At 67.1% G+C, this 23,454-nt stretch overlaps 5 protein-coding genes across 6 annotated transcripts in view; 4 read left to right on the plus strand and 1 right to left on the minus strand.

Annotated features, from left to right (window-relative positions):
* Window positions 1-1,868: 1,868 nt before the first annotated feature.
* CLDN25 (claudin 25) lies at window positions 1,869-2,537 on the minus strand. Its single transcript, XM_086766277.1, has one exon. It carries the CDS (start codon window positions 2,535-2,537, stop codon window positions 1,869-1,871), a length of 669 nt encoding a protein of 222 aa, XP_086622403.1.
* Window positions 2,538-4,305: 1,768 nt separating this feature from the next.
* On the plus strand, window positions 4,306-6,385 carry LOC147597920 (G protein-activated inward rectifier potassium channel 4-like). Its single transcript, XM_086766060.1, has 3 exons — window positions 4,306-4,626; window positions 4,734-5,880; window positions 6,066-6,385. The coding sequence occupies exons 1-3, from the start codon at window positions 4,456-4,458 to the stop codon at window positions 6,383-6,385; spliced, it is 1,638 nt and encodes a 545-aa protein (XP_086622186.1). The 5' UTR covers window positions 4,306-4,455.
* A 1,463-nt stretch (window positions 6,386-7,848) lies between these two features.
* Window positions 7,849-17,684, plus strand: UBE4A (ubiquitination factor E4A). 2 transcript variants are annotated; one of them, XM_086766058.1, is made up of 19 exons: window positions 7,849-8,008; window positions 8,084-8,260; window positions 8,420-8,532; window positions 9,153-9,305; window positions 9,432-9,591; window positions 9,779-9,981; window positions 10,193-10,384; window positions 10,737-11,070; window positions 11,314-11,440; window positions 12,202-12,509; window positions 12,969-13,101; window positions 13,836-14,023; window positions 14,405-14,505; window positions 14,602-14,715; window positions 15,540-15,714; window positions 15,857-16,037; window positions 16,266-16,413; window positions 16,675-16,832; window positions 17,022-17,684. In XM_086766058.1, exons 1-19 carry the CDS (start codon window positions 7,891-7,893, stop codon window positions 17,158-17,160), a joined length of 3,222 nt encoding a protein of 1,073 aa, XP_086622184.1. In that variant the 5' UTR covers window positions 7,849-7,890; the 3' UTR covers window positions 17,161-17,684. The 2 variants fall into 2 exon arrangements, with proteins under 2 accessions (XP_086622184.1, XP_086622185.1); XM_086766059.1 differs by having other exon boundaries at window positions 8,087-8,260.
* A 98-nt stretch (window positions 17,685-17,782) lies between these two features.
* Window positions 17,783-19,259, plus strand: ATP5MG (ATP synthase membrane subunit g). Its single transcript, XM_086766061.1, has 3 exons — window positions 17,783-17,945; window positions 18,032-18,192; window positions 19,087-19,259. Exons 1-3 carry the CDS (start codon window positions 17,882-17,884, stop codon window positions 19,183-19,185), a joined length of 324 nt encoding a protein of 107 aa, XP_086622187.1. The 5' UTR covers window positions 17,783-17,881; the 3' UTR covers window positions 19,186-19,259.
* Window positions 19,260-21,902: 2,643 nt separating this feature from the next.
* KMT2A (lysine methyltransferase 2A) overlaps window positions 21,903-23,454 on the plus strand; it is a 42,555-nt gene continuing 41,003 nt past the window's right edge. The window contains exon 1 of the mRNA XM_086765975.1: window positions 21,903-22,250. Within this exon, the coding sequence (XP_086622101.1) occupies window positions 21,903-22,250 (348 nt within the window). The remainder of the gene's footprint in view (window positions 22,251-23,454) is intronic.

The following is a 23,454-nucleotide window of genomic DNA, read 5'->3' on the forward strand; positions in this document are numbered from 1 at the left end:
TTCTGACAGATGAGACAGATGTTTCTAGGACTTGTTCCTAATGCACAATTTGTTGTGATTAGCGGAGCTCTCGTTGAACGGGAATCACCAGCACCGTCCCAGCCTTCTGTCCGTGCGCGTTTCCCCCTTATTAAGGAATAAACGGCTCCGGGGGGGGAGAACCCTGCATTCTCCCGTTTTTTTACGCCGAAGCACCGTTATCCATAGAGACTCGAGCTGCCTGTGTCCAAACGGCGAGCCCTGCCTCTCCCAGGTACGGGGCTTTGCCAGCTTTTTCCCCGTTGTTGCGATGGAGAAGGGAAGGATGACTCCTTCCGCTCGCTTCTCGGGGGGATTTGACTGCGGTGAATGAAGCCGCTGAACTCCTGAACAGAGCGCCCGGGGCCGTGACACCGCGTATGCAGGCACTGCGCTCGCTGCTCCCAGCCCGCAGCCGACGACTCGGCTCCAGACAGCTTTTGCAACGCTGCCGTGTCACTCGCGGGCAGCAGGATGTGGTTTGGGGAGAGAATCCTGAATTGAGAGAATCCGGTTATTCCGACCGTCACAAGACAGCAGCTTTGCCCCGTCCTTTGTGTTGCTGACAGGGAGTGACGTGCCCAGCCCCTGTCCACAAATTGTATTTAAAAAAAAAAACAAAAAGAGCACAGGACTTCTCAGGAGCGCAGGTTGGTGCCTGGAACGCCGTGATGTTTGGGTCGGGCCGGGAGGGAGGTGCGCCCGAGCTGCAAGCCCTCGCTCGCTGCCTCGTCCTCCGGCGTCCCTGGCGCGGGTGAGGAGTTCCGGGCCAAGCAGCCTCTTCGCCGTGGGCTGCTCAGACCCCCCGAGGGCAGTGCCTGCAGGTCCTGGGAAAGCACGGCCGGCCAAGAATGCCGCCCTCCTGGCCCCTCTGTTCTACCTCCCCTGATCTTTGGGAAGGCCTGTGCTCCCCTCCCCTCGTAACTCCGCGCGACCGGCCGTGCCCCGAGCCCAGGCCGCGTGAGAAACGCCTGGGGACCATCGCGTCCCTCTCTCCCTGCCCGCCCGCTCCTTTCTCCCCTCGTCAGTGGAGCAAAGTGCAGGTTTCCACAGGGGCCTTTCGAAGGAAAGCGGACTTTGCTTCGCCCAGGAATGCCGGTGTCGGCTGGGGGCTTCCTTGTGTTCGGTCACGCGCCTGCGGCGCTCAGCCTGCGGGGATTAAACCAGCGGTGAACTCGGGTTTTTAACCAGTGCTGCAGCGGCGTGCTGCCGTCTGTTGGGACCCCGAGTGCTAATCCAGCCCCATGTTCCGTGCTGTCGGTCGCATGGAGGCGTGCAGGCAGGCTTGATTTTTGCAGCCGGATCAGGAAGGTGCGGAAGAAGCCGTTAGGGAGCCCGCAAAACACGGCTCTTGCCTCTCGTGCGCAGGTAAATGCTGCAGCCGAGGGACTTTCTGCACCACGGTCTGTGCTCGCCTACGGCTTGGCCATCTTAGCCCCGAGGAGACGAGGCTGCCGCAGGGGGTGCGGCTGTGGCATCCTGCCTTCGCCTTTTCCCTCTCCCCCTTGTTCTCCACCTTTCTTCTCTTTTCCCCACGCCGCAATTTTCTCTCGGCAGACCAACGCATCGTTGGAGCGGCAGCGCTGCCCCGTGCAGCCCCCACCCTTCGTCCCCCCTCGCGCCATGCCGCGTGCGAGACGCGGCTGCGTGTTCAGAGCACAGAAACGCGCTGCCGCCGGCCGTGATGATTTATTGCGAGTACATCAGAGCGGTGCGGACACGCGAGGAACGAGCTGCCGCGCTGGGGCGTAGCTGTCGGCCACGGCGGCTTCGCAGGGATGCGGACGCAGCATCATCGAAAAGTGACTCCGCCACAAGTGTCCCCAGGGGCACAAGGTGCTGCTCGACTCCTAGACCACCAGGTCCGCGGTTTTGGGCTGGCCCCCGGCCGGACCCTGCGCGGCTGGGGGCTGGCGGCAGGCGGGGGGGGCCAGCGGCGTCGCCGTCCTCGCGGCGCGGGCGCTGCAGGCGAGGAGCAGCCCGCCGGCGGCCAGGAAGGCTCCAGCGAACCAGCCCAGGAAGGTGGCCTCCCCGAATTCCCAGCGGGGCACGATGTCGGGGAGGCTGTCGTCCCAGAAGTCGAGGACGGTGTTGTAGGCCACCCAGGAGACCGGCGCCAGCGTGGCCATCCCTGCCGCGCCGAACGCCGCTCCCCCGGCGAGCAGGAGCCGCCGCTTCAGCCCGGGCCTGTCCTCGCAGGCCCGCCAGGCCGCCAGCCCCGGGGCGGCGAGGAGGCCCCCCAGCAGCCCCAGCGCGGCGGAGAGGCACATCAGGAGGCGCGCGGCGCGCAGCTCGGGCGGCAGCGCCAGGAAGGAGCCGTGGGCTCGGCACTCAACCGCCCCCTCCTCGTGGGCGACGCAGACCTGCCAGAGCCCCATGCTCCACACCTCCAGCTCGTTCAGGTCCAGGTTGAGGCTCTTCCAGAGCGGCACGCAGGTGGTGACGCAGGAGGAGACCCAGCCCAGCAGGGCCAGCAGCATCCCCCCCGCCTGCGCCGCCGCCCGCCAGCGCCCGGCCATGCCGCCGCCGCCCCGCTAACCTGCGCGCCGGACCGGAGCCACGGCCGCCGGCATGAACGCCTGTGGAGCAGCGTCCGCCCCGCCGCCGGCCGCGTCTGGCGCCCCGGGGAGCGGATCGACGCCTGCTCCTCCGAGGCCGGGGTGTGGCCACGGTCATTTTCCAGCCGTTGTTGGTTTTTCCGCGCTCACAGCAAAGCGCGCCCGGCTGGGCAGGAAAAGCCGGGCGCGTCCCCCTCGCGCCGGCAGCCTGGGTCCCGCCGCCGCCTCGCTGCGCGCGGGAGGGTTAAGCCAACGCACGCAAATCCTCCGAGCCAGGGCCACCGTGGAGCGAGAGCCGCCGCAGGGGAGGCACCGCCACACCGAGCAGCTCCGGCCGCGGTGGGACAGGGAGGGGGCACGGGGCGGGATACGGGCGGCGGAGAGCCGGCATCGGGCTCTTCTCCAGAGGCCTTGAGGCACCTGCTGCTGTCAGGCGTTAAATAAATGGGCAAAGGGCCCCACAAGAGCGCTGTCGAGGCCGGGACGTCCCAGGGAGGGCGCGCCTTCGCCCGCCGCTGGCGGGTGGGCACCGACGGCCCCGTCCCGCGCCCAGCGCCTCGCCAGGCGACGCGGCTCTGGCTGGTTACGCGAGCAGGGTCCTGCGGGGGAGAAGCCGTCCCGCTGCAAAACAAAGATGGGGAAGAGGACGGGCAGCGTGGTCAGGAAAATCCCAACTCCCACCCGCCCCCGCGCACGTCCCCTCCGCGGGGTCCAGCTTGCAGATTCATCTTCCCGGGAGATTAGCGACTAATCTCTCCCTCATCTGCCGTCTTGCTGAGCGCCGGGGGTACCGGGGGCCGAGCTGGGCGGTTGCTGAGCCCCCCGGCGCCGGGGGTCTGGGCTGGGGACATCGGGGGGAGCTTCGCGGGACGAGAGCGCGCGGGCGCACCGGTCAGTTCAAACTGGGGCACGGACTGGGGGGAGAGGGGGACGTTTTCCGGTCCCGGCCCCCAGCGCAGAGCGGGAGCATCATCCCGAGGGCAAGAGCTGGGAAATCCGCCGGGAAACCCCTCCTGCTCCTTCCCCCGCGCGCCCGCGCCTTCCGATTAAACCGTCTGGCGGTAATTGCGCCTGTCACTGAGACAGATTAACGGGCGGCCTTCTGCCAGCGGGCAGGATTGGTGCCCAGCTCCCCGTCCCTCCTTCCCTCCCACTGCCGCGGAGCATTCCCAGCGCGCCCGGCGGGAAGATGCCCGGCAGCGGCCGGGCGGGAGCGGGAGCCGCGAGCCGAGGACGACGTCTCCCAGAGCGGCGGCCGCTCCGCCGGGACATGAGGTGGGCACGCGCCGGGCTGGGGCGGGAGATGGCACGGGAGCGCTCTGGCACGGGACACCGGCCGGGGATGCTCAGAAGAGGCAGAGCCCGCATGCCCCATCTCCATCCCCATCCCCGTCCCCGTCCCCGTCCCCGTCCCCATCCCCGTCCCCATCCCCGTCCCCGTCCTCATCCCCATCCCCGTCCCCGTCCCCATCCCCGTCCCCGTCATCTCCGCGGGTCGCTGCCCTCTTCCAGGAGCACAACCTCCCCGGCATCTCCGCGCCCGTGCCGGGGAGCCCGGCCGTGGCGGCCGCAGCTCTCTCACAGCCGTGGGCGCTCGCCCGGAGCGTGCCCGCTGTGGGGCTCCTTCCCCGGCCTCGCCGATGCCATTAGGGCCCCTAATGGGCTTAGCCATCTGGAGCCGGCCGCAGCCGCGCAGCACGGCTCCGTGCCGGCACATGTGTCGCTGGGCAAGGGCCCTGCCGGACCCCAGCCCGTGGGGACGCGGAGAGGGGCCGGAGCCCCGCTCCACCTTCCGCGGCCAAAATAACAGCCCGCTTTGTGTCCCTGGCGGCAGGACCCCGCACCCAGCCCGGCGCTGAGCGCCCGCCCCGGCGCCGCCATGGTGCTCCCCTGCGCCCACGGCGGCGGCAGCGCCCGGCTGGCGCCCGAGGAGCCCCGTGCCCGCAGCAACTCCATCCCCCCGGCGCAGACCCCCACCGCCAAGCACATGCTGGCCTACCTGCCGCGGCCGCCCACCGACACCAGCCGCTACGGCACCTTCCCCCAGAAGGTACGGCTTGCGCCGGGCTCGCGGCATCCTTCGCGCAGGATGCCGCGCGGTCGCGGTCGCTGCCGCGGGCGCTTTCTCACCCATGAGCTCTTTTCCCCCCTCCGCAGCCCGAACTCCCGGCTGCCGCCGGGGCGCTGGTGGAGGACGGCCGGCAGCACGGCCGCAGCGCCGCCGCCAAGAGAAGCGCCCCGTCGCCAAACTACCCGTTCCCAGCCCGCCGCCATGGTGTCGTCCCCGGCGAGCCGTCCCTGCCGCCGAGCCGCGGCAGCGTGGCCGCCCAGCCCCGTCCCGGCGATCCCTCCTGGTACCCGCTGCACGCGCTGAGCGTGCCCAGCATCCCCAGCCCGGCGCGCGGCAAGCCCCCCGCCCGCAGCGCCGCCGTCCCCGCCGCCGAGGGGCTGCCGAGCCGGCGCCGCAAGCTGCTGGAGGAGGACGGCCCCGTGGTCCAGGCCAGCAAGCGGCAGCGGCAGCGCTACGTGACCAAGGTGGGCAAGTGCCAGGTGAACCTGGGCAACATCCAGGAGAAGAAGCGCTTCCTCTCGGACATCTTCACCACCATCGTGGACCTCAAGTACCGCTGGTTCCTCTTCGTCTTCATGATGTGCTACATCGTCACCTGGGTGGTCTTCGGCACCGTCTACTTCTTCGACGCCTGGGTGCGGGGCGACGTGGGGCACCGGGGCGATCCCGAGTGGCAGGCGTGCATCGAGAACGTGGACGACTTCGTCTCCGCCTTGCTCTTCTCGGTGGAAAGCCAGCGGACCATCGGCTACGGCTCCCGCATGGTGACAGCCAACTGCGCCGAGGGCGTCATCCTGCTGATGGCGCAGTCCATCGTCGGCTCCATGATCGACGCCCTGATGGTGGGCTGCATGTTCGTCAAGATCTCCCGGCCCAAGAAGCGCGCGCAGACCCTCATCTTCAGCAAGAACTGCGTGGTGTCCCGCCGGGACGAGAAGCTCTGCCTGATGTTCCGCGTGGGGGACCTGCGGGACAGCCACATGGTGGACGCCAAGATCCGGGCCAAGCTCATCAAGTCGCGGCAGACGGCCGAGGGGGAGTTCATCCCGCTGGAGCAGTCGGAGCTGAACCTGGGCTATGACACGGGGGAGGACCGCCTGTTCCTGGTGGAGCCCCAGATCATCTGCCACGTCATCAACCGCCGCAGCCCCTTCTGGGACCTGTCGGCCGAGTCACTGCGCCGCGAGCAGTTCGAAATCATCATCATCCTCGAGGGCATCGTGGAGGCCACAGGCGAGTGGGCGCGGGGGGTGGAGCGGGGGGGAGGAACAGGTGGCGACCCTGGGCTCGGGGCCGAAACCGGCTGCCCCCCCCGGCGACGGCGGGCGCCCCGGGGCGGGCGGCCCCTCGTTAGGCAGCGTGCGGCCCGTCGGGGCGCCCCGCCCGCCGCCGGCGGCTCAGCCGCGTTGTCGCCGCAGGGATGACGTGCCAAGCCCGCACCTCCTACACGGAGGACGAGATCCTGTGGGGGTACCGCTTCGAGCCCTGCATGTCGCTGGAGAAGGGCGCCTTCCGCGTGGACTACAGCCGCTTCGAGATGACCTTCGAGGTGCAGACGCCGGCGGCCAGCGCCAAGGAGCTGCAGGAGCTGAGGGAGCTGGAGCGGCAGGAGCTCTCCACGCTCAGCCTCTACTGGGACCACCTGCTGCAGCCCTGCGCCCCGCCGGCGCCCAGCGGCCCCGGCAGCGCCGTCGAGGGCGGGCGGGACGAGCCGCCGGAGCGCGGGGCCGCCGCCTGAGCCGCCGCCGGGACGCGCGGTGGGTGCCCGGCCGAGGGCCCCGCGCCGACAGTGCCATAGCCCCCCGCCTCCGCGGGGCTGAGCCCGCCGGCCCTCGCAGCCACGCGGCGCCATTTTTGCGAAGTTGTCCTTTTGCGACAAGAATTTTGGGATGGCGGGTGGCTGGTGTCTCCTCGTTAATAAACCCCCGCAATTACAGCAGCGGCGCGTGTTTTGTTCGTCTGGTGGGGCCCCGCACGCTGCCCCAGGACCCCCCCCCGTGACGAAAAGGCTGCATCCGGCTGGCGCTGCCCGAGGGAAGCGGCTGGGCCGCCGTGTGACGGCGTTGCCTCGCTGTAAGTTAATTACAGTAATTACATCACGGGAATTACGGCGCCAGCGCCAGGCGGCTCAGCGCCCCTCGCTCCCGAGGTCTCCCACCCTCAGCCCCCCCACCACGCAGCGGCACCCGTCCCTCCCGCCCCGTCGCCGACGGCAGCCGCTGCCCCGCACCGTCCCCGTGCTGCCGTCCCGCGGCCTCCCTGTGCGAGCGGGGGCGTGAAGGGCGGGACCCTGCCGCCCCGGGCCTGGTCCGAATGCGGGCCGGTGCGGGGCTTCTCCCGTGTCCCGGGTGGCCGGTGCCGGGGTTCGCCCCCCACCCCCCGTTCTGGCACCCCCACGGCCCCCTCGGAAAGCAGCCCCAGGCCTCCCTAGCGCTGACGGCAGCGGGACGCTGGCCCCTGCTCTGTTTCGGGACGCCATTCGCCCACGCGGTGCCCCTCTCCCCCACGCGCCGTCACCCCTGCTCCGGTCCCGTCCCAGGCGCCCTGTGAGCCCCCCGCCCCGGGCCCCCAGCGCACTGGCGAACGAGCCCCCGGGCAGCGGGGGGACACGGGACCGTCCATCACCCCCCACCCAGCCCCACAGACTCCCCCCCCCGAGGCCGACTCGCTGCCCCGTGGCACCCCAAAAACGCGTTGTTACGGTGGGGGAAGGGTCACGTTTCGCCGCGAACGCCCTCGGTTTCGCATGGCGGGCCCTGCCCGTGTCCCCACCCGTGACCGTGTCCCCGCCCCACAGCCACGTCGCCACCCGTGCCCATGTCCGCGTCCCCAGGGATGTCAGTGCCCACGTCCCCACGCGTGTCCGTGACCGCGCCCCCACGCGTGTTCGCGTTCCCCGTGGGGCACCGAGCTGGCGCGGTGGCTCCTCCCCGCCGCCAGGGGCCGCTGCCGCCCGCCGCCCGCCGCCCCGCCCCCCGCCGCTCTTTGAAAGCGCCCGCCCCCCGCCCCGCCCCGCCTTCCGGCGCGCGGCGGTGACGTCAGTGTCGGTGCGACGCGCTGAGGCCCGGGCGCCGTGGCGTCCGGCGGAGGTGAGCGGGCCCGGGGCGGGCGGCGGGGCGGGGGGGGACCCCGGGGCGGGCGGCGGCGGGCCGGGGGCTGCCCGAGGCGCTGCCGGGGCGCTGACGGCCGCTCCCCGCGCAGCCCTGCCCGGCCCCCCCCCGCATGGCGCGGCGCTGAGGGGAGATGACCGACCAGGAGAACAACAACAGCATCTCCAGCAACCCCTTCGCCGCCCTCTTCGGCTCGGTCGCCGCCGCCAAGCGCTTCGCCGCCGTCCAGAAGCAGCAGCAGCCGCTGGCAGGTGGGGGCGCGGGCGGCGGCCCCCCCGGCGGGGCCCGGGCTCCCCGGCGGGGCGCTGAGCAGCTGTGCCCGGCAGGAGACGAGGCCTCGGGCAGCCAGGATGAGTCCGACAACAGCGTCTCCGAGAGCCTGGACGACTGCGACTACTCGCTGGCCGAGATCAGCCGCTCCTTCCGCTCGCAGCGGGAGCTGTGCGAGCAGCTCAACATCAACCACATGATCCAGAGGATCTTCCTCATCACCCTCGACAACAGTGAGCGCGGGGAGCGCAGTGGGCGGGGCGGGGAGGGGAGGGGAGAGCCCCCCGTGCTGGGCAGAGCTCCCCGGGAGCGCAAACCGCCTCGGCGTGGCAGCCTGGGGCAGGCGCTCGCCGCCGTTTGGGGTGAAACGGGTGGGTCTGCGCCGCTCTCAGGCGACCCCAGCATGAAGAGCGGGAACGGCATCCCAGCGCGCTGCGTCTACCTGGAGGAGATGGCGGCGGACCTGGACGAGCAGGACTGGCTGGACATGGACAACGTCGAGCAGGTAGGGCGGCCCGCTGCGGGCCTGGGGCGCGCCACTCGCTCTGGCAGCAGGAACTGGGTTTGTTCCCTCGCCGCATCCGCACACGGCCCGTTTGCCGTGCCCGGCGCGGAGCTGCCGGTTGCAGCTTTGCTGGAAACGGCCGCGGGGCGTGGGGCTGTGAGGCTGAGAAAGGTCAAGACTTCGCTGCTTCTGCTCCCTGCTACTGCAGGCTGCTGGGGTTCGCTTCCCCGCGGGTCAGCTGAGGACGGGAGGGGACCGAATTCGGCCTGGGCAGGGTGAGAGAGGGGGCTCACATGCCGCTGCAGGAGGCAGACGCCGCTGGCAGCGGGGCAGCGCACCGTCTCGTGCCGCCAAATGAAGCTTTGCGATCAGCGTTCGCTTGCAGGCGCGTGGGCTGCTCCTGGTTTTCAGTGACGAGCAGCTTCCGTTGGGGCCGTTAAAGGGCGCCGGGGCATTCGTCAGCCTGAGCGTTCTCGGTGCGGCGCTCCGTTGCGGAACGAGGGATGGAGGGAGCTCTTCCGGGCAGGCGCGACAGCCTCTGGCACAACGCGGCTGCTTTAGCTGAGGGACTGTCTCCTGCTGGCGCCGTTTCACTCCCCTCTGTCTCTGCCGGCGCCTAGGCCCTGTTCACGCGCCTGCTGCTGCAGGAGCCCGGCCACCACCTGATTCACATGACCTCCGCCAGCACGCAGAACCTCTCCGCCGACCGGGATGCGGGGGAGAGGCAGATCCTGCGCTACCTCTATGCCTGTTTCCGGAGGGCGAGAGAAGAGGTGGGCAGGGGCTTCCAAGGAAGGGGGCAGCTTTGTCGCCCGGCTTTTCAGTCGGTGACCCTGCTGGGGTTTTAACGGCCGGCAGCGGGTGCCGGGGCCCCACCTCCCTCTCTCCTCCTCGCGCAGATAACCAAGGTCCCGGAGAACCTGCTGCCCTTCGCCGTGCGCTGCCGCAACCTGACGGTGTCCAACACCCGCACCGTCCTCCTCACCCCGGAGATCTACGTCAACCAGAACGTGTACGAGCAGCTGGTGGATCTGATGCTGGAGGCGCTGCGAGGGGCGCGTAAGTCCGGCCGGGTCGCGCTGCTGGCGTGGCGCGGTGGGGCTGCCCTTTGCGGGAAGAGCGTCGCGGGCTCGGGCAAAGCTTCGCCTCCCCTCCTTGCTAAAGGGGGGGCTGCGGTTAGGTCGGGGGGCACGTACGCATGCTGAGGGGGGAGTATCACGAGTGACGGCCTCGCGTCCCTCCCCAGACTTTGAAGACGTGACGGAGTTTCTGGAGGAGGTCATAGAAGCCTTGACAATGGACGAGGAGGTGCGGACATTCGGGGAGGTCATGGTTCCCGTGTTTGATATCCTCCTGGGCAGAATCAAGGACCTGGACCTCTGCCAGATCCTGCTGTACACCTACCTCGACGTGCTCCTCTACTTCACGAAGCAGAAGGATGTAGCGAAGGTGGGTGCCGCGGCCTGACCCGGAGCTCCTCGCGGGCGCGGTTGCGGGACCGCCCTGCGGAGGTCAAACCGGCGGCACGGTGTAAAACCGCCCCGCGCGTGTACTCCTGCCCTTCTCCTGCGCTCTGGCAGCCTGTCCCGATCCCGTCGGCGCGTGGGGTCGTGCACTGGCGGTTTGCGTCCCTGCCAGCCCGTCCTGCTCTGCTCCCCAGGTCTTTGCCGGCTACATCCAGCCCAAGGATCCCAGCAACGGCCAGATGTACCAGAAGGCTTTGCTAGGCGCCGTTCTAAACATCTCCTGCTTGTTGAAGACCCCCGGCGTAGTGGAGAACCACGGCTATTTTCTGAACCCGTCCCGATCCAGCCCGCAAGAGATCAAAGTGCAGGAGTCCAACATCCATCAGGTGGGCTGAATTCTGCCTCGCCGTGGGCTGTGGTGGCCTCTCGGTGCCCAAGGGCAGCAGACGTGATAGCGGGGCTAGGGTTCCAGCGCTGGCTCTTTAAAAATCTGGCTGGTGACAGGGAACGTTCTCTCTGCCTATGAAAGTCCGTAGCTTCCTCGGGTGAGCAGGGCTAGGAATGCTGCAGCGGGTAAGGAGCAAAGCTCCCGAGAGCAGGGTACAAATATAGGGCAGACTCGGGCACAGAAGCGGTCGCAGAGGGGCTTTCCCGGTCACGCGTTCTTTCAGGGTCGCTCTTGCTGCCAAAAGCGCGTAAAGAGCTCCCGTGGAAACACCTCGCTCTGTTCCCTGACAGTTTATGGCCCAGTTCCACGAGAAGATCTACCAGGTGCTGAAGAACCTGTTGCAGCTGTCTCCAGAGACCAAGCACAGGATCCTCTCCTGGCTGGGAAACTGCCTCCACGCGAACGCGGGCCGCACCAAAATCTGGGCGAACCAGATGCCGGAGATGATCTTCCAGATGTACGCCTCGGACGCCTTCTTCCTCAACTTGGGAGCGGCCCTGCTGAAGCTGTGCCAGCCCTTCTGCAAACCCAGGTCTCCCAGGCTGCTGACCTTCAACCCCACGTACTGTGCGCTGAGGGAGCTGAACGAGGAGGAGAGCAGGAGCAAGAACGTGCACATGAAAGGTATGCCCAGACCTCGGGGGTGGCGAGCGAGAAGGGGGAGCTCCTCGGGTCCTCGCTGAACGTGTGCCGCTAAGGGGGAGTCGAGGGAGGGACTAGAGAGGAGCGAGGGAAGAGCTGAATACAAAGAAAACGCCGCCCAGCGTCAGCAGCGGCCGTTGCGTGTTTTCAGCAGGGGCCCTCTTGAGCCCCCTCCCCACCGGCGCTGCCGGGTAGGGCCTCACACGGAGACGCTTTTCGTTCCAGGCCTGGAAAAAGAAACGTGCTTGATCCCCGCTGTGAGCGAGCAAGAGCCGGAGTTTGCCAACAGCTACAACCTGGTGACGGAAAACCTGGTCCTGACGCAGTACACGCTTCACTTGGGCTTTCACAGGTAACTGCTCGGTCGCCGCGCCGCCCTGTCCCTGCGGCCTTTGCCTGCCGCGTGCGGGCTTTGAGAGAGGGTCTGTGCGTCCAGCTCGAAATCGTTTGCCACACAAGTACCGCGAGCGCGCAAGCCGTAGGTGCCGCTTCGCTCCCAGTGCCGTTGTCCGCCTGCGTGCGGCCGCCTAAATCATTAGTTAAATTGTTAAACTGCTGGAGCACCTGCCCGCTGCCGGCTCTCCAGACCGCCCCGGCACGCGGACTGTGCGTGAAGCAGAAACGTGAGGTAGCTGTCTGTTTCCAGGAAAGGATTTTCTGGGCGCCAGAAGGGTCTGTTTTTCTCGTCGTCCCTCTGCACATCGTTGCCTGGATACCGTGAGGTCACGGCTGATCCGAGCACTGTCCCCTCTGGGTTACTCTCTAAAAAACCACGCGATGGGCTTGTTACTGGGAAACGGAAAATGTCAGCTCGCAGCTCTCTCGGGCCGGCCGGATCCCTGACCTGGGTCACCTAACGGGGTGGGCAGCTGCGCCGGCTCGCTGCCCGCGCCCCTGCACAGGGCTTGACCGAGACCGCTGCGGGTCCCCGGCAGGAGCCGGTGTCCTCCCGAGCCCTGGCTCGCCTTTCTCCAAAGGCCCCCAGGCAGATTATCCGCCGGAAACGGTCTGAACGGGACAAAAGCGTGCGCTAGCTTGCGTATTGCTTAGGCGCTCGGTGCGGAACGCGTGTGCGTCTCGCCCCATCTCCTCCTCGCCTTCTTTCCCGGGTAGGTTGCACGACCAGATGGTAAAGATAAACCAAAGCCTTCACCGCCTGCAAGTGGCCTGGCGAGAGGCTCAGCAGAGCTCCAGCCCCGCCGCTGACGGCCTCAGGGAGCAGTTTGAGCGCCTGATGACCATCTATCTCTCCACCAAGACGGCCATGACGGAGCCGCAGATGCTGCAGAACTGCCTGAACCTGCAGGTGTCCATGGCGGTCCTGCTGGTGCAGCTGGCCATGGGAAACCGCGGGACGGAGCCGCTGGAGCTCAGCTTCCCGCTGCCGGAGGTGGAAAACAGCGCGTTGGCCTACGTGCCAGGTGAGGCTCCTCGTCCCGCTGCGTCTGTCTGTGTCCCCCCTGCGCCTGGGTTTCCCCCTTCACCGAGGTGCTTAAAGGACACGCTGCCTTGCAAAAGAAGGGCTGCAGGGTGCGTAAGGAAAGCGTAGGGAAGGTCAGCCTCAACTCCAGGAACGTCGGAAGCTCCAGAGGAAGTTTGTTGCCTGCAGCTTTCCCTTTCTTTGAGCTTTTTTTATGTAACAGTATGTACGGTCAGGAGGTGGCTGCTGGGCTTCACCCTGTAAGTGACCCAGCTTCAGAGAGAGGTGAAGCGAATCCTGCATGGCACGAACTTCATCGGGCCGGGCATCCTTCACGACTGCGGTGTCCCGACACAGCTAACTAGTTCTGAAACGTCCGTCAGAATGGGGGCGATGAGGGGACAGTACATGGGAGGCCAGACAAGGGCAAAAGGAACTCACGTGCAACCTCTGTTCGCAGAATTCTTTGCCGATAACCTGGGCGACTTCTTCATTTTCCTGCGGCGTTTCGCTGATGACATCTTGGAGACTTCCGCCGATTCCCTGGAGCACATTCTTCACTTTGTGACCGTTTTCATGGGTGACGTGGAGAGGTACGTACAGCCCTGGGTGGTTTCCGCGGGGGAACGAGGAACTGGAAGTTGTCAGAGGTGCCTTCAGGCTTGGTTTGCGCAGCCGTGCGTGGGTCGATCGCTTCAGAAAGGCTAAATGCTGCCCGCGGGAGGCACAGCGAGCGAGGCCCTGCCTGAAGGACGCGGGCTTCACGCGAGGCGCAGATGGGAGTCAGCGTCTCAACACTTGTTTAGTCGCGTGGCGCGGGAGCCTTGTCAGCCAGCGCCGTTTTGGCGCTTGTTAAAGGAAGCCGTTGGGATTGATCTGTTTGGAGTAGCTCTGTGGAGTAACTGAGCACCGAACAAAATTGAGTCGTGTTACCGATCCTCCTGATAAGGCATCGCCGCGCACGCGACTTTTCTGCCGTGGGTTTGTTTATACCCGCGTGTGTGAATACAGAGGGCTCGTGGCGGCGGCCGGAGCAGGTGGAGACTTTGCGCGGTGGGCGGCTCTCGCTGGCCGGGGGCTGGCCGACGGGGGCCGTGGGTCTTCCCAGCGGCACCCTACCGCGTGACCCTCGGCTCCCGCCCCCCGCGAGCCGCGGAGGAGGGTATCGAGAGGGAGCCGCTGGGCGCCAGCGTTGGTTTTACAGATGGTCTGCAAACAAGCGGGCGCACCTGCCCCGGGTGGGCACAGCTCCCGGAGCCTTTCCCGAACGGCTCGCTCCCCGGCCCTCATGCCACGCTGTATTTGCTTTGTGGTTTCTCTCTTGCAGGATGAAGAACCCTCATCTGCGAGCCAAGCTGGCGGAGGTGCTGGAAGCCGTGATGCCTCACTTAGACCAGGCCCAGAACCCGCTCGTCTCGAGCGTGTTCCATCGCAAGCGGGTGTTCTGCTCTTACCAACACGCTGCGCGCCTTGCCGAGGCGCTCATCAAAGTCTTTGTGGATATCGAATTCACGGGTAAGCGCGTCAGGGGAAGAGCTGTCTTCCTTCTGTAAGGTCTGCGGGGGGAGCGTCTCCAGGGTGAAAACAAGCGCATCCATTTGCGCCTCGTTAAGCTGCTTGGCTGTGTAAGCAGGCGGCGTTCCAGCAAAGCCTTGGTCTCTCAGACCTCTGGCTGGCGCAGAACTGCGTCTCTAGAAAGGACAGCCTCCAGCGCTCCAGCTTCTCAGCGCTTGTAGCGGGTCCTCGCCCGTCCTCTTCCGCTGCGGGATCGGTTGTACCGCTCGGAGATCGGCGATGAGGTTTCACTGATCTGCGCAGGAGCAGGGTTTTATTCCAGACTGTGAGCAGGAACTAACGGCCCGTGCCCGCTGCCCACTTGCTTTTGCTTGTGTCTAGGTGACCCGCACCAGTTTGAGCAGAAGTTTAACTACCGCCGCCCCATGTACCCCATCCTGCGGTACATGTGGGGCACGGATTCCTACCGGCAGAGCATCAAGGTGAGGGTGCGCGCGCAGCTCTGCCTGGGGCGCACGGGGCTGCGTCCCGCCGTTGGGACTGCGCCAGAGCTGTCGTCGTTCTCGCGTTCCTTGCAGGCTCTGGCTGATTACGCCTCGGAGAACCTGGAGGCGATGAATCCCCCTCTCTTTCTCCGCTTCCTCAATTTGCTGATGAACGACGCCATTTTCCTGTTGGATGAAGCCATACAGGTAGGGCTGAGCGCGCGCGCAGGTGCCGGGCGCGATGCTGACCTTCTGTCCCTGGAACGTGGCCTTGCTCTGGTCCTGCCCTGCCAGTCTGTGCCGTAGACGCCTCCAGGAAGCGATTCCAGGCTGGAGTGGCCAATGCCCTGGGAGAAGGGGTGGAGGCAGAGGGACGGCGGGGGCCGGGGCGCTGTGCGGGCGTTGCCTCCCTCCCCTGGGTCTCGGGAGGCGGGTCAGAAGGCAGAGGAGCGAAAGAGGAGCTGGATCTTTTTGCAGATCCAGCGTGAAGCGTGCTGCGGGAGTTGTGAGGAGCTCTGCTTGTTGCCAACCTGGACGCAGCCGGGCTTTAGGCAGCCTCTGCGGTTTTGATTATCAAACCCCTGTGGCCTTTCCGCAGGTGTCTCACGCTAACACAGGCCTCGGTCTCCAGGCGGCTCTCCTTTGGGTTTAGGAGGCGAGCGCCAGGCGAACTTGCGTCCCTGGTGCGCGAGGGCTGTCTCACCGCACCTTTCGAGCTGCCCGAGGCTGCTAGGAGGGCTTTTCGGGGAGCTTTTCCCTGCCGTAGAACTGAGCGTCGGGCAGCTGGCAAACAGGACTGGTGATGGGGAGATGGCCCGTCTGGTTCGGAACTTTTATTGGTGTCTAAACAAACGTTCTGTGTGTTGTGAAACGTCTGTGGCTGTGAGAGGCCTCGTCGAGCGCGGCGTTGTGCCTGTTGCGTCCCGAGTTGGCCTCGGTCAGCCCGGAGCAGTGCAGACCAGCTCTGCCGTAGCCATCCCTGCCCGTTTAGCTGCCGGTTCTCCCGGACCCTCCCTGCCGTGTCGTTGCAGTACCTCAGCAAGATCAAAGTGCAGCAGATCGAGAAGGACCGTGGCGAGTGGGACAGCCTGTCCCAGGAGGCGCGCCGCGAGAAGGAGTCGAGCCTGCAGATGTTCGGCCAGCTGGCACGCTTCCACAACATCATGTCCAACGAAACCATCGGCACTCTGGCCTTCCTCACCTCAGGTAGGGAGAGCGACTCCTCTCGCCCGCCGGGAGCAGGAGAAAGGCCCTGCCCGGGGCCGGGCGGGCACGGGCTTGCTGTCAGGGTGGGTGGAGCGGGACAGGATTGCTGTGGAGCTCAGGCAACCGTTGGTTTCCATTCCAGAAATTAAGTCCCTGTTCGTGCATCCTTTCCTTGCCGAGCGCATCATCTCCATGCTCAACTACTTTCTGCAACACCTGGTTGGCCCTAAAATGGGGGCTTTGAAAGTCAAGGATTTCAGCGAGTTTGACTTCAAGCCGCAGCAGCTGGTGTCTGACATCTGCACCATCTACCTGAACCTGGGGTAGGTGCCGAGGGAGAGCGGGCGTGCGGGGCGGCAGGAGCCATCCCGGGGATGTGGTGGCGGGCAGAGCCCCGTGGCCCCCCGCGCGGCAGCAGGGAGCCTCCCCTCTGGGATCAGCACGGACGGAGTTGCTCTGCCCGCTCACCGTGAGCCTTTCGGAAGCGTGCTGTGCTCCTTTGTCATGATTTTAATCCTTAAACCTTTGCTGTCTTTTACCCTGTGGCTCAGGGATGAGGAGAACTTCTGTGCCACGGTGCCCAAGGACGGCCGCTCCTACTCGCCGACGCTCTTCGCCCAGACAGTGCGCGTTCTGAAGAAAATCAACAAGCCCGGCAACATGATCGTGTCTTTCAGTAACCTGGCTGAGAGGATCAAGGTGAGAACCACCGGAGTGAACTTAAGCTCACAAAAAAAAGGTGGAACTGCTTCCTGGCGTCCCCTTCCACCTGTGTATCCCTGCGTCTTTGCTGTGGAGCTGGGTTTCTGGGAGCGGGGCCTCCTCTGAGGCTGGGGTGGGGCGGCTGGGGGGGCTCCCTGCCGGCGCAGACCTGTAAGTGCTTCAGCTACGAGCGAGGAGCAAGCCTGGTCTTGAACGGACTGGGAGACCGAACGTCTAAAAGCGGCGCGTGGCCGCCAGTCTCTCGCAGACCGCCAGCAGCAGGAGGAGGAGACGTACGCGGACGCCTGCGACGAGTTCCTGGATCCCATCATGAGCACTCTGATGTCGGACCCTGTGATACTGCCCTCCTCCCGCGTCACCGTGGACCGGTCGACTATCGCCCGGCACCTCCTCAGGTATGCGGCGTGCGCCTCCTGCTCCCCGGGGATCCGTTGCGCTGATCCGATGATCCTCGGTCTCGGTGCGTCTGCTTCGCTTACCAGCAGGAAGATTGGGTCGGTCTTCCTGGCCCACCTTCCTCTTTTGTTTTTTCTTATCTTCTAGCGCCAGGACCGTCCAAATAACATCTGCGCCTTGTCTTTCAGCGACCAGACGGATCCTTTCAATCGGAGCCCCCTCACTATGGACCAGATCAGACCGAACACAGAGCTTAAGGAGAAGATCCAGCGGTGGCTTGCGGAGAGGAAGAAGCAGAAGGAGGAGCTGGAGGACACGCTGCACTGAGAACCGCGCTCTGCTCCCTCGAGCCACGGTCACAGGCGAGATCAGCGCCTTGCGGGGCGGCGGCTGGAGCTCTGTGCAACTCGCCACCTTCATCGCGACCGCGTTTTGTGCATCGCCACCGCCTCCGGAGTCTGTGCTAGGACCTCCCCTCCCTCCCTTGATCTCTTCCTTGCGAGACTTGCTCTTTCACGCTGAGACTTGCCGCTGCGCGGCGGCTGTGGGCCTCTGGCCGCGGGGGCACACCGCAGCCTCTTGTGCGGCCCGGCGCCCTGCTGTGTGTTCTGTTCGTTGGCCGCGCTCTCTCCAGCGCCACCGACACGTCCCTGTCCCGCTGCGTCTCCCCCGCCCTGTTCCGGCTGTGCGCACTCGGTGTGGGAGCGGGGCCGCCCCCGGGGTTCGCTGCGGACACGGCCTGGACGGGGACGGTCATGCCGACTGGTACATGCCTGGTGTGTAGCGGTTTCTTTCCCAGATTATCTCTGGGAGCGGCGGGGCGTCGTTAATTAAATCTAGAGCTGATCTTAGCGCTTTGGCTGCACCGGGGCTCGAACCCGCGTTGGCGGGGCGCGGCGCTCGGCTCACGTGGCCTGGGGTCCTCGCCGCGGGCTGGCCGCGCAGGCGCCTGCGGGGCGGGCGGCAGGCGCGGCGCGGGCAGGCGCGGCGGCGGGGTCCTGGCGCGGGCGGCGGCGGCGGCGGCGGCGGGGTGACATTCACCGGCAGCATGGCGCAGGCCGCGCAGAGGCTGGCGCAGCGCATCGCCGCCCGCGGGCCGCAGCTCCTCAGCGGTGAGCGGCGGGAGGACGGGCGGGGGGCGGCGGGAGGACGGGCGGGGGCCGCGGCGGTTGGGTGAACGCCTCCCCTCTCCCGGCAGCCGCCGTGGCGTACTCGAAGCCGCGCCTGGCCACGTTCTGGTTCTACGCCAGGGTGGAGCTGGCCCCGCCGACCCCCGCCGAGATCCCCCGCGCCATCGACAGCATGAAGGCCCTGGTCCGGAGCTTCCAGGCCGGCCGGCTGGCGCAGGTCACCGTCAAGGTAACCGGAGCGAGCGGGGTGGGGGGGGCTGCGGGTGCGTTTGGCCGCCGCCCGGGAGCCAAAACCGGGCCCGGGAGCGTTGAAATGCGACGGGCTGCTGGGGAGGGAGCGCGGGCGCGGAGGGAATTTGCCGGTGTGAGGCGGGGCGGCTCTTCGGCCGGTCGAGGCTCGCCGCGGGCGCCCGCTGCCTGGGCTGCCGTTACGCCTGGCGCTGCAGAGGTGAGTTCTGCTTGGTGCCAGGCCGTCACAAACGCTGTCTACAGAAACGTGCCCGCGTTCCCAGCCAGGCTGAGGAACGGGCGAGTGTGCAGCCTCGCCAGGCCCTGGCTGCCCTGGTCTGCGAGCCCCGGGCGTTCAGCGCGGCGTTTTCCACGGCCTGACCTAACTGGCGGCACGCCGGCTTGAAACGTTGCGACCAACGGAGCTGCTGTCGAGGAGACCTGAAGCTTTAGGGGCCGAGAGTTGAATGCGTTTTCGTGTGCCGGCCTTGCCTTTGCTCTTCCCCACCCGGGCCAGGCCGTGCTCGCGCTCCCGTCCTTCTCTGCGAGGGGAGGGAGTATTGTAGGTGGCCGGTTTCGCCCAGCCGCCTGCGACAGCCGCGTCGTCTGTCGGCCTCGAAAGCAGTGTGTTTCCCACGTTAAGAAACGCTCTTTTGAAAGGGCTGTAGAAAACGAGGAGCGACAACTGACGCTGCACCGAGCGTTTTGGAACCGCCGCCACGACGCGGTGGCTGAACACCGCGCACACCGCGCTGCGCTTTCGGGTTTTCTTGCTTTGTGAACCGGTTGCCTGCTCTGCTGGCCATACGTGGAGCCTGAGCACGGGAGCGAGGAAGGATGCTGCCGCGGGAGGCGGTGATCTAACCGGTGGCTCTTTTTTTTTTTTTTCTTTCAGGAAGCGCTGAGGAACGGTCTGGTGGCCACAGAGGTGCTGATGTGGTTCTACATCGGGGAGATCATAGGCAAGGGCGGCCTGATCGGCTACAACGTCTGAGCGCTCATCCTCAGTGGCGTCGGTCCCGAGGCTGTAACGGGGTCTGTGACAATAAAGCCGGGAGCTGATGTCGAGCTGTCGTAGTGGTCTTTTGTGGCGCGAGCTGCTCGCGCTGCCGGCCGCCGAGATCGGCCCCTCGGAGGGGTGGCTGCCCGCGGGCCGCTGTGCCCTGGGACGGCGCTGAGGCTGGCTGCGTGACACCGCTGCTCGTCACCACACCTGTCTCGCGCTTTGGACGGCCGCTGGGCCTCGGCGCGGCGCTGGGGAGGCGCGAGAGCCCCCTTTCAAACGGGGAGTGCAGGCGCCTCCAGAAACAAGGGCAGCACTTCACCTCGGCCAGCGGGAACCGGAAAGAAACGCCAGTTTACGCTATGGAAAGATGCCGGCCACGGCCCGCATCGCAGGGGCTGGGGCGCTGTTCCACGCAGTTCTGCCGGTTTGGGGTGGGACTTGTTGAGTGGAAGCCTTTTTGGAGGTAAGCGAAGGTTTACGGTACCTGTCAGCACAGCTCGGCGCCGGCCGGAGGCGCGAGCTGCCCGGAAAGCCGCCAGCCTGCCGGTTTTCAGCCAGCTTTCGTAGAGGTGGGCGAGTCGCCTGCAGGCTAACGCCTTTCCAGAACATAAACCGTAGGAGGTGTTCTCGGAGGCTGGCGCTCTTGCGGGGTTAGGACTTAACTGTTTTTATTGTCCTAGAAGGTGCTTCCCAGGCAGTGTTGCTTCTCGCCGATTCTGTCGTCGTACCAGCTGCTCCTTTGCTCCCCTGGGCCTTCTCTTGGGCTGCCCGGTGAGCCCGTGGCCCCCCGCGCGTGACCCCCGCGTCTCTGGGGCCGCTGTGCCAGTAGCACAGCGCTTTCCCTCCTCTCTGCAGCAGAGCCGACCTCAGTGCTTCGGCCCGGCAAGAACCCTCTGGAGGAGCCCTGACGGGTGGCGCAGGTGAGCTCACGCGCTCTGTGTGTGGGGACCAGGAGGTGTTTGGTGGCGTCGACGGAAAGCTTTTATTTCAAATCCAACGAGGGCCAAAGGCCGGCACTCTGGCTTGAGCAGCGGGCGCACGGCAGCCCTGCAAACAGCCCCTTCCCCGCAGCCCTTCGCTCCCATCTTCGCAAACCCCTCACCCAGCGGAGGAGTACCAGTGAGGGGAGCCCCCGCGCCCCTCGGGGGGGTCTGCAGCACATACTCCCTAAGGAAAGACAGACAGACAGGTCATGGCTGGGATTTGAAGTGTACTCTTGATTTGCAGAAGGTTTCTGGGCCCCAGAGAAACTCCCTGGGAGCAAGTCTGCCCGACCCCCCCTCACAGGCCTGCCTGCCCCGTGTCCTGCAGCTTGCTCTGGGGCGGACGCTCGTGGGCTCTGTGCTGCAGCTCGCGGGGGGTGTCGGCCTCGCAGTGCTTGGAGGATCACGCTCAGCTAGCAAAGCACGGGAGAGCTCGGAAACGCTCCGGTCCCTTTGACGCTGCCTAGAGAGACCAGAACCCACCTCGCTTTAGTTTTCCTCCCTGGAAGTCCTCCTGAGCAGCCACGCCAACCCCACTCCCAAAGCGGAACCCCGGCAGTACAGCGAGCGTGAGATAACCAGAAGCGGCACCTGTAACCGCGCTGGGCCGCGGAGGCTGTTCTGTGCTTTTTAACCCCTCAGGGACGCGGGCTGGTAGCTGCTGCGAGGGGCAAACAGCTCCCTCTCCTCCTCAGCCCTTCAGGGTGCTGAAGGAAACGGGTGTTTTACGGTCCCAGAGCGAGGGCTTTTCTAACGGACCTGTGCTTGCAGCGCTGTTTTGCCCAGGGCAGGCAGCGGGCACTTGTTGCACGTTACCCCCTTCTTGCTGTGCCGCACAAGATGGAGGCGAGCCTGCGGCCTGGTGCCGGGGACCAGAGGGAGCTGCGGGCCTCGGGCCGCGGCCGTCACCTTCCCGCGGGGGCTGGCACCGGCCGGGACCAGGGCCCGGCCCGCAAGGCAAGCGGGGCCGGGGGGGGGCAGCAGGGAAGGGCCCAGGGCAGAACCACGGCCCCGACCCCTTCGCACCGCCCTGGGTGGCTCTTTTCTCCCCGCAGGGAGCGGCTCCCGCGGGACCCCGGCCGCCCCGCTCTCCCGGGCGGGCCCTGAGCGCCGCACCGCTGCGGGAGAGGGGTGGGTGCAGCCGGCGGGGGGGGGTCCCCGCCGCGCCCGGCCGCAGGCCCCCCGCGCCCTGGCTGCGCGCCGCCGGGATGCGGGGCGCCTCCCGCCCGGGGCCGCGCCGAGCGGCGCCCCGCGCCCCGCATCTGGCCCGGCGCTATGGAGGGGGCTGGCGGGGCGGCCTATGAGGTATGCGCGGTCCCGGGCGCCCGCGGCTCGCGCGCTCGCTCGGCATTGCCGTCGGGGTTATGCGGGCTGCTTGCGGCCCGGTTCTGCGGCAGCCTGGTTCCGGGGCCCGCGCGCGAGGTGCCCCGCGCCGGCATGACCCCCCGAGTTATCAGGGGCGGCGGCGGCGGCAGGCCGCGCTATCCAGGGCGGCGGGCCGCGCTGGGGCTCGGGCCCGGGGCCCTGCATATCGCCCAGCGTTATGCCGGGCTAGCACCCGTGACGCATGGCTTACCCAGGCGCCCGGGCGGCGGGATGGCGGAGCCCCGCAACCTGCATAGCAGCTGCCGTTATGCAGGAGCTCTGCGGGCCGGCGCCGCGCTATCCAGGGCGCGGGGCGCGGCCCGGCCCCGCTCTCTGGCTCGTCGCCTCACAGTAAAGATGGCGCACAGCGGTCGGTGGCGCTTCCCTGCCCGGCCCGGCAGCAGCGGCTGGGGCCGCCGGGGGCTGGGGGGGTCCCGGCTGCGGGTGCCGGCCGTGCGGAGCCTGCGGGCCGCCGAGCCGGCGGCGGCGCCGGCGGCGGCGGGCGAGGGGGAGCGCGGCGGCCCGTGCTCCGGCGGGGCGGCGGGAAGCGGGGGAGGCGGGGCAGCGCCGGGCTCCGGCGGCTCCGGGGGCCCCGCGGCCGGGGTGGGACCCGGCTTCGACGCGGCGCTCCAGGTCTCGGCCGCCATCGGCATCAACCTGCGGCGGTTCCGCGCGGCCTGCGGCGCCGAGGCGGGCAGCGGAGAGGTGAGCAGGGGCGGGGGGGTGCGGGGTGGGGGGGGGGGAACGGCGGGCGCGGCCCGCGGGTCCCGGCCCGCAGCATCCCCGCTCCGCCCCGGCGGGCGGCACACCCCCTGCCCGCACACCGCCTGCCCGCGCCGCCCGGACACACCTACCGCGCCCGCGGGGCCCGCGCCGCCGCGCCCCGCACAAAGGGCGCGCCCCGCCGCCGGGGGAGGCGGGGGGGGGTGGGGTGGGGGGGGGTGCCGGCCGCCCCCCGCCCCCGCGGCGGCCGCCGGGGTCCTCCCCGCCGCCTCCATTATCCCCCGCCCGCCGCGGGGGCGAGCCGCGCGCCCGCCGCCACCGGGAGGTGGGATGGGCCCGGGGGGCGGCGGCGGCGGAGGAGGAGGAGGAGGAGGAGGAGGAGGATGCTCCGCGGGGTGACGCGGCCTTCGGGGGGCGCCGGGCACCGGCCCCCTCCTCCCCGCGCCGCCCCATCACAGCCCGGGGCGGGCGCCCTTCCCCGGCACCCGGAGCGCTGGATGGCTTTATTTTTTTTTTTTTTTTTTTTTTTTTTTCAGTTGCTCTTCTTCCTGCCTTCATTTTTTTTTTTTTTTTTTTTTTTTTTTTTTCGAGCCGTTCTGAGGCAGCCAGAGCGAGAGTCTGACAACAACCCACCTATTGACAGAGCGGGGAAGACATGATGGGGGTGTGTTACTTACTACAGGCTGCAGCCTTCCTTTCCCCCGCTCCTTGCCTTGCATCGCTTGTTAGCTGCATCCCTGCGCACGCAGGAGGAAAATTCCCCAGGTCCGCTTAGCAGGAATAGAAGGAATGCTTTTTTTTTTTTTTCTCTTTTTTCCTGAAAGGACAGGTCTGTCGTCTTCTAGAGGCAGATTGGCAGCTGCGGAGCGGGTGAGCGTATCTTTGTCCGTGTTTTGCCCTTTGAAAGAGGGGTTCCTTTGGTTTTCCATCGCTGGCAACGTCAGGGTTTATTAAAACGCACGCGAAAATATGGTTTTCTTGTGTCTTCCTGGCTTGGCGGTGGTGTTTTCTGTTGGGCGCCATGAAGCAGAGCTAGTCCCTCGCAGCTGAGCGGGAGTAATTCCTGGGCAGTGGAGTTCCAGCTCCGGCAGGCTGCGGTGCCGGCGGAAGGGGGTCGCGTTGGCCGGCGTGGAGCCAATCGTGGAAACGCTTTGAACCTCACCGGTGCCGTGCTTTGGGGTTTGAC

Source organism: Chlamydotis macqueenii, chromosome 24, assembly GCF_036417535.1.
Source record: "Chlamydotis macqueenii isolate bChlMac1 chromosome 24, bChlMac1.mat, whole genome shotgun sequence".
Lineage (NCBI taxonomy): Eukaryota > Metazoa > Chordata > Aves > Otidiformes > Otididae > Chlamydotis > Chlamydotis macqueenii.

Excerpts from the sequence above, each read along its gene's own strand:
- CLDN25 (XM_086766277.1), bottom strand. The coding sequence starts at position 2,537 with ATGGCCGGGCGCTGGCGGGCGGCGGCGCAGGCGGGGGGGATGCTGCTG.
- UBE4A (XM_086766058.1), top strand. The coding sequence starts at position 7,891 with ATGACCGACCAGGAGAACAACAACAGCATCTCCAGCAACCCCTTCGCC. Across the intron at positions 9,306-9,431 it reads TCCGGAGGGCGAGAGAAGAG|ATAACCAAGGTCCCGGAGAA; the intron begins GTGGGCAGGGGC and ends CTCCTCGCGCAG. Across the intron at positions 16,414-16,674 it reads ACCTGGCTGAGAGGATCAAG|TCTCTCGCAGACCGCCAGCA; the intron begins GTGAGAACCACC and ends CGTGGCCGCCAG.
- ATP5MG (XM_086766061.1), top strand. The coding sequence starts at position 17,882 with ATGGCGCAGGCCGCGCAGAGGCTGGCGCAGCGCATCGCCGCCCGCGGG. Across the intron at positions 17,946-18,031 it reads CGGGCCGCAGCTCCTCAGCG|CCGCCGTGGCGTACTCGAAG; the intron begins GTGAGCGGCGGG and ends CTCTCCCGGCAG. Across the intron at positions 18,193-19,086 it reads TGGCGCAGGTCACCGTCAAG|GAAGCGCTGAGGAACGGTCT; the intron begins GTAACCGGAGCG and ends TTTTTCTTTCAG.
- LOC147597920 (XM_086766060.1), top strand. The coding sequence starts at position 4,456 with ATGGTGCTCCCCTGCGCCCACGGCGGCGGCAGCGCCCGGCTGGCGCCC. Across the intron at positions 4,627-4,733 it reads ACGGCACCTTCCCCCAGAAG|CCCGAACTCCCGGCTGCCGC; the intron begins GTACGGCTTGCG and ends CCCCCTCCGCAG. Across the intron at positions 5,881-6,065 it reads GGGCATCGTGGAGGCCACAG|GGATGACGTGCCAAGCCCGC; the intron begins GCGAGTGGGCGC and ends TTGTCGCCGCAG.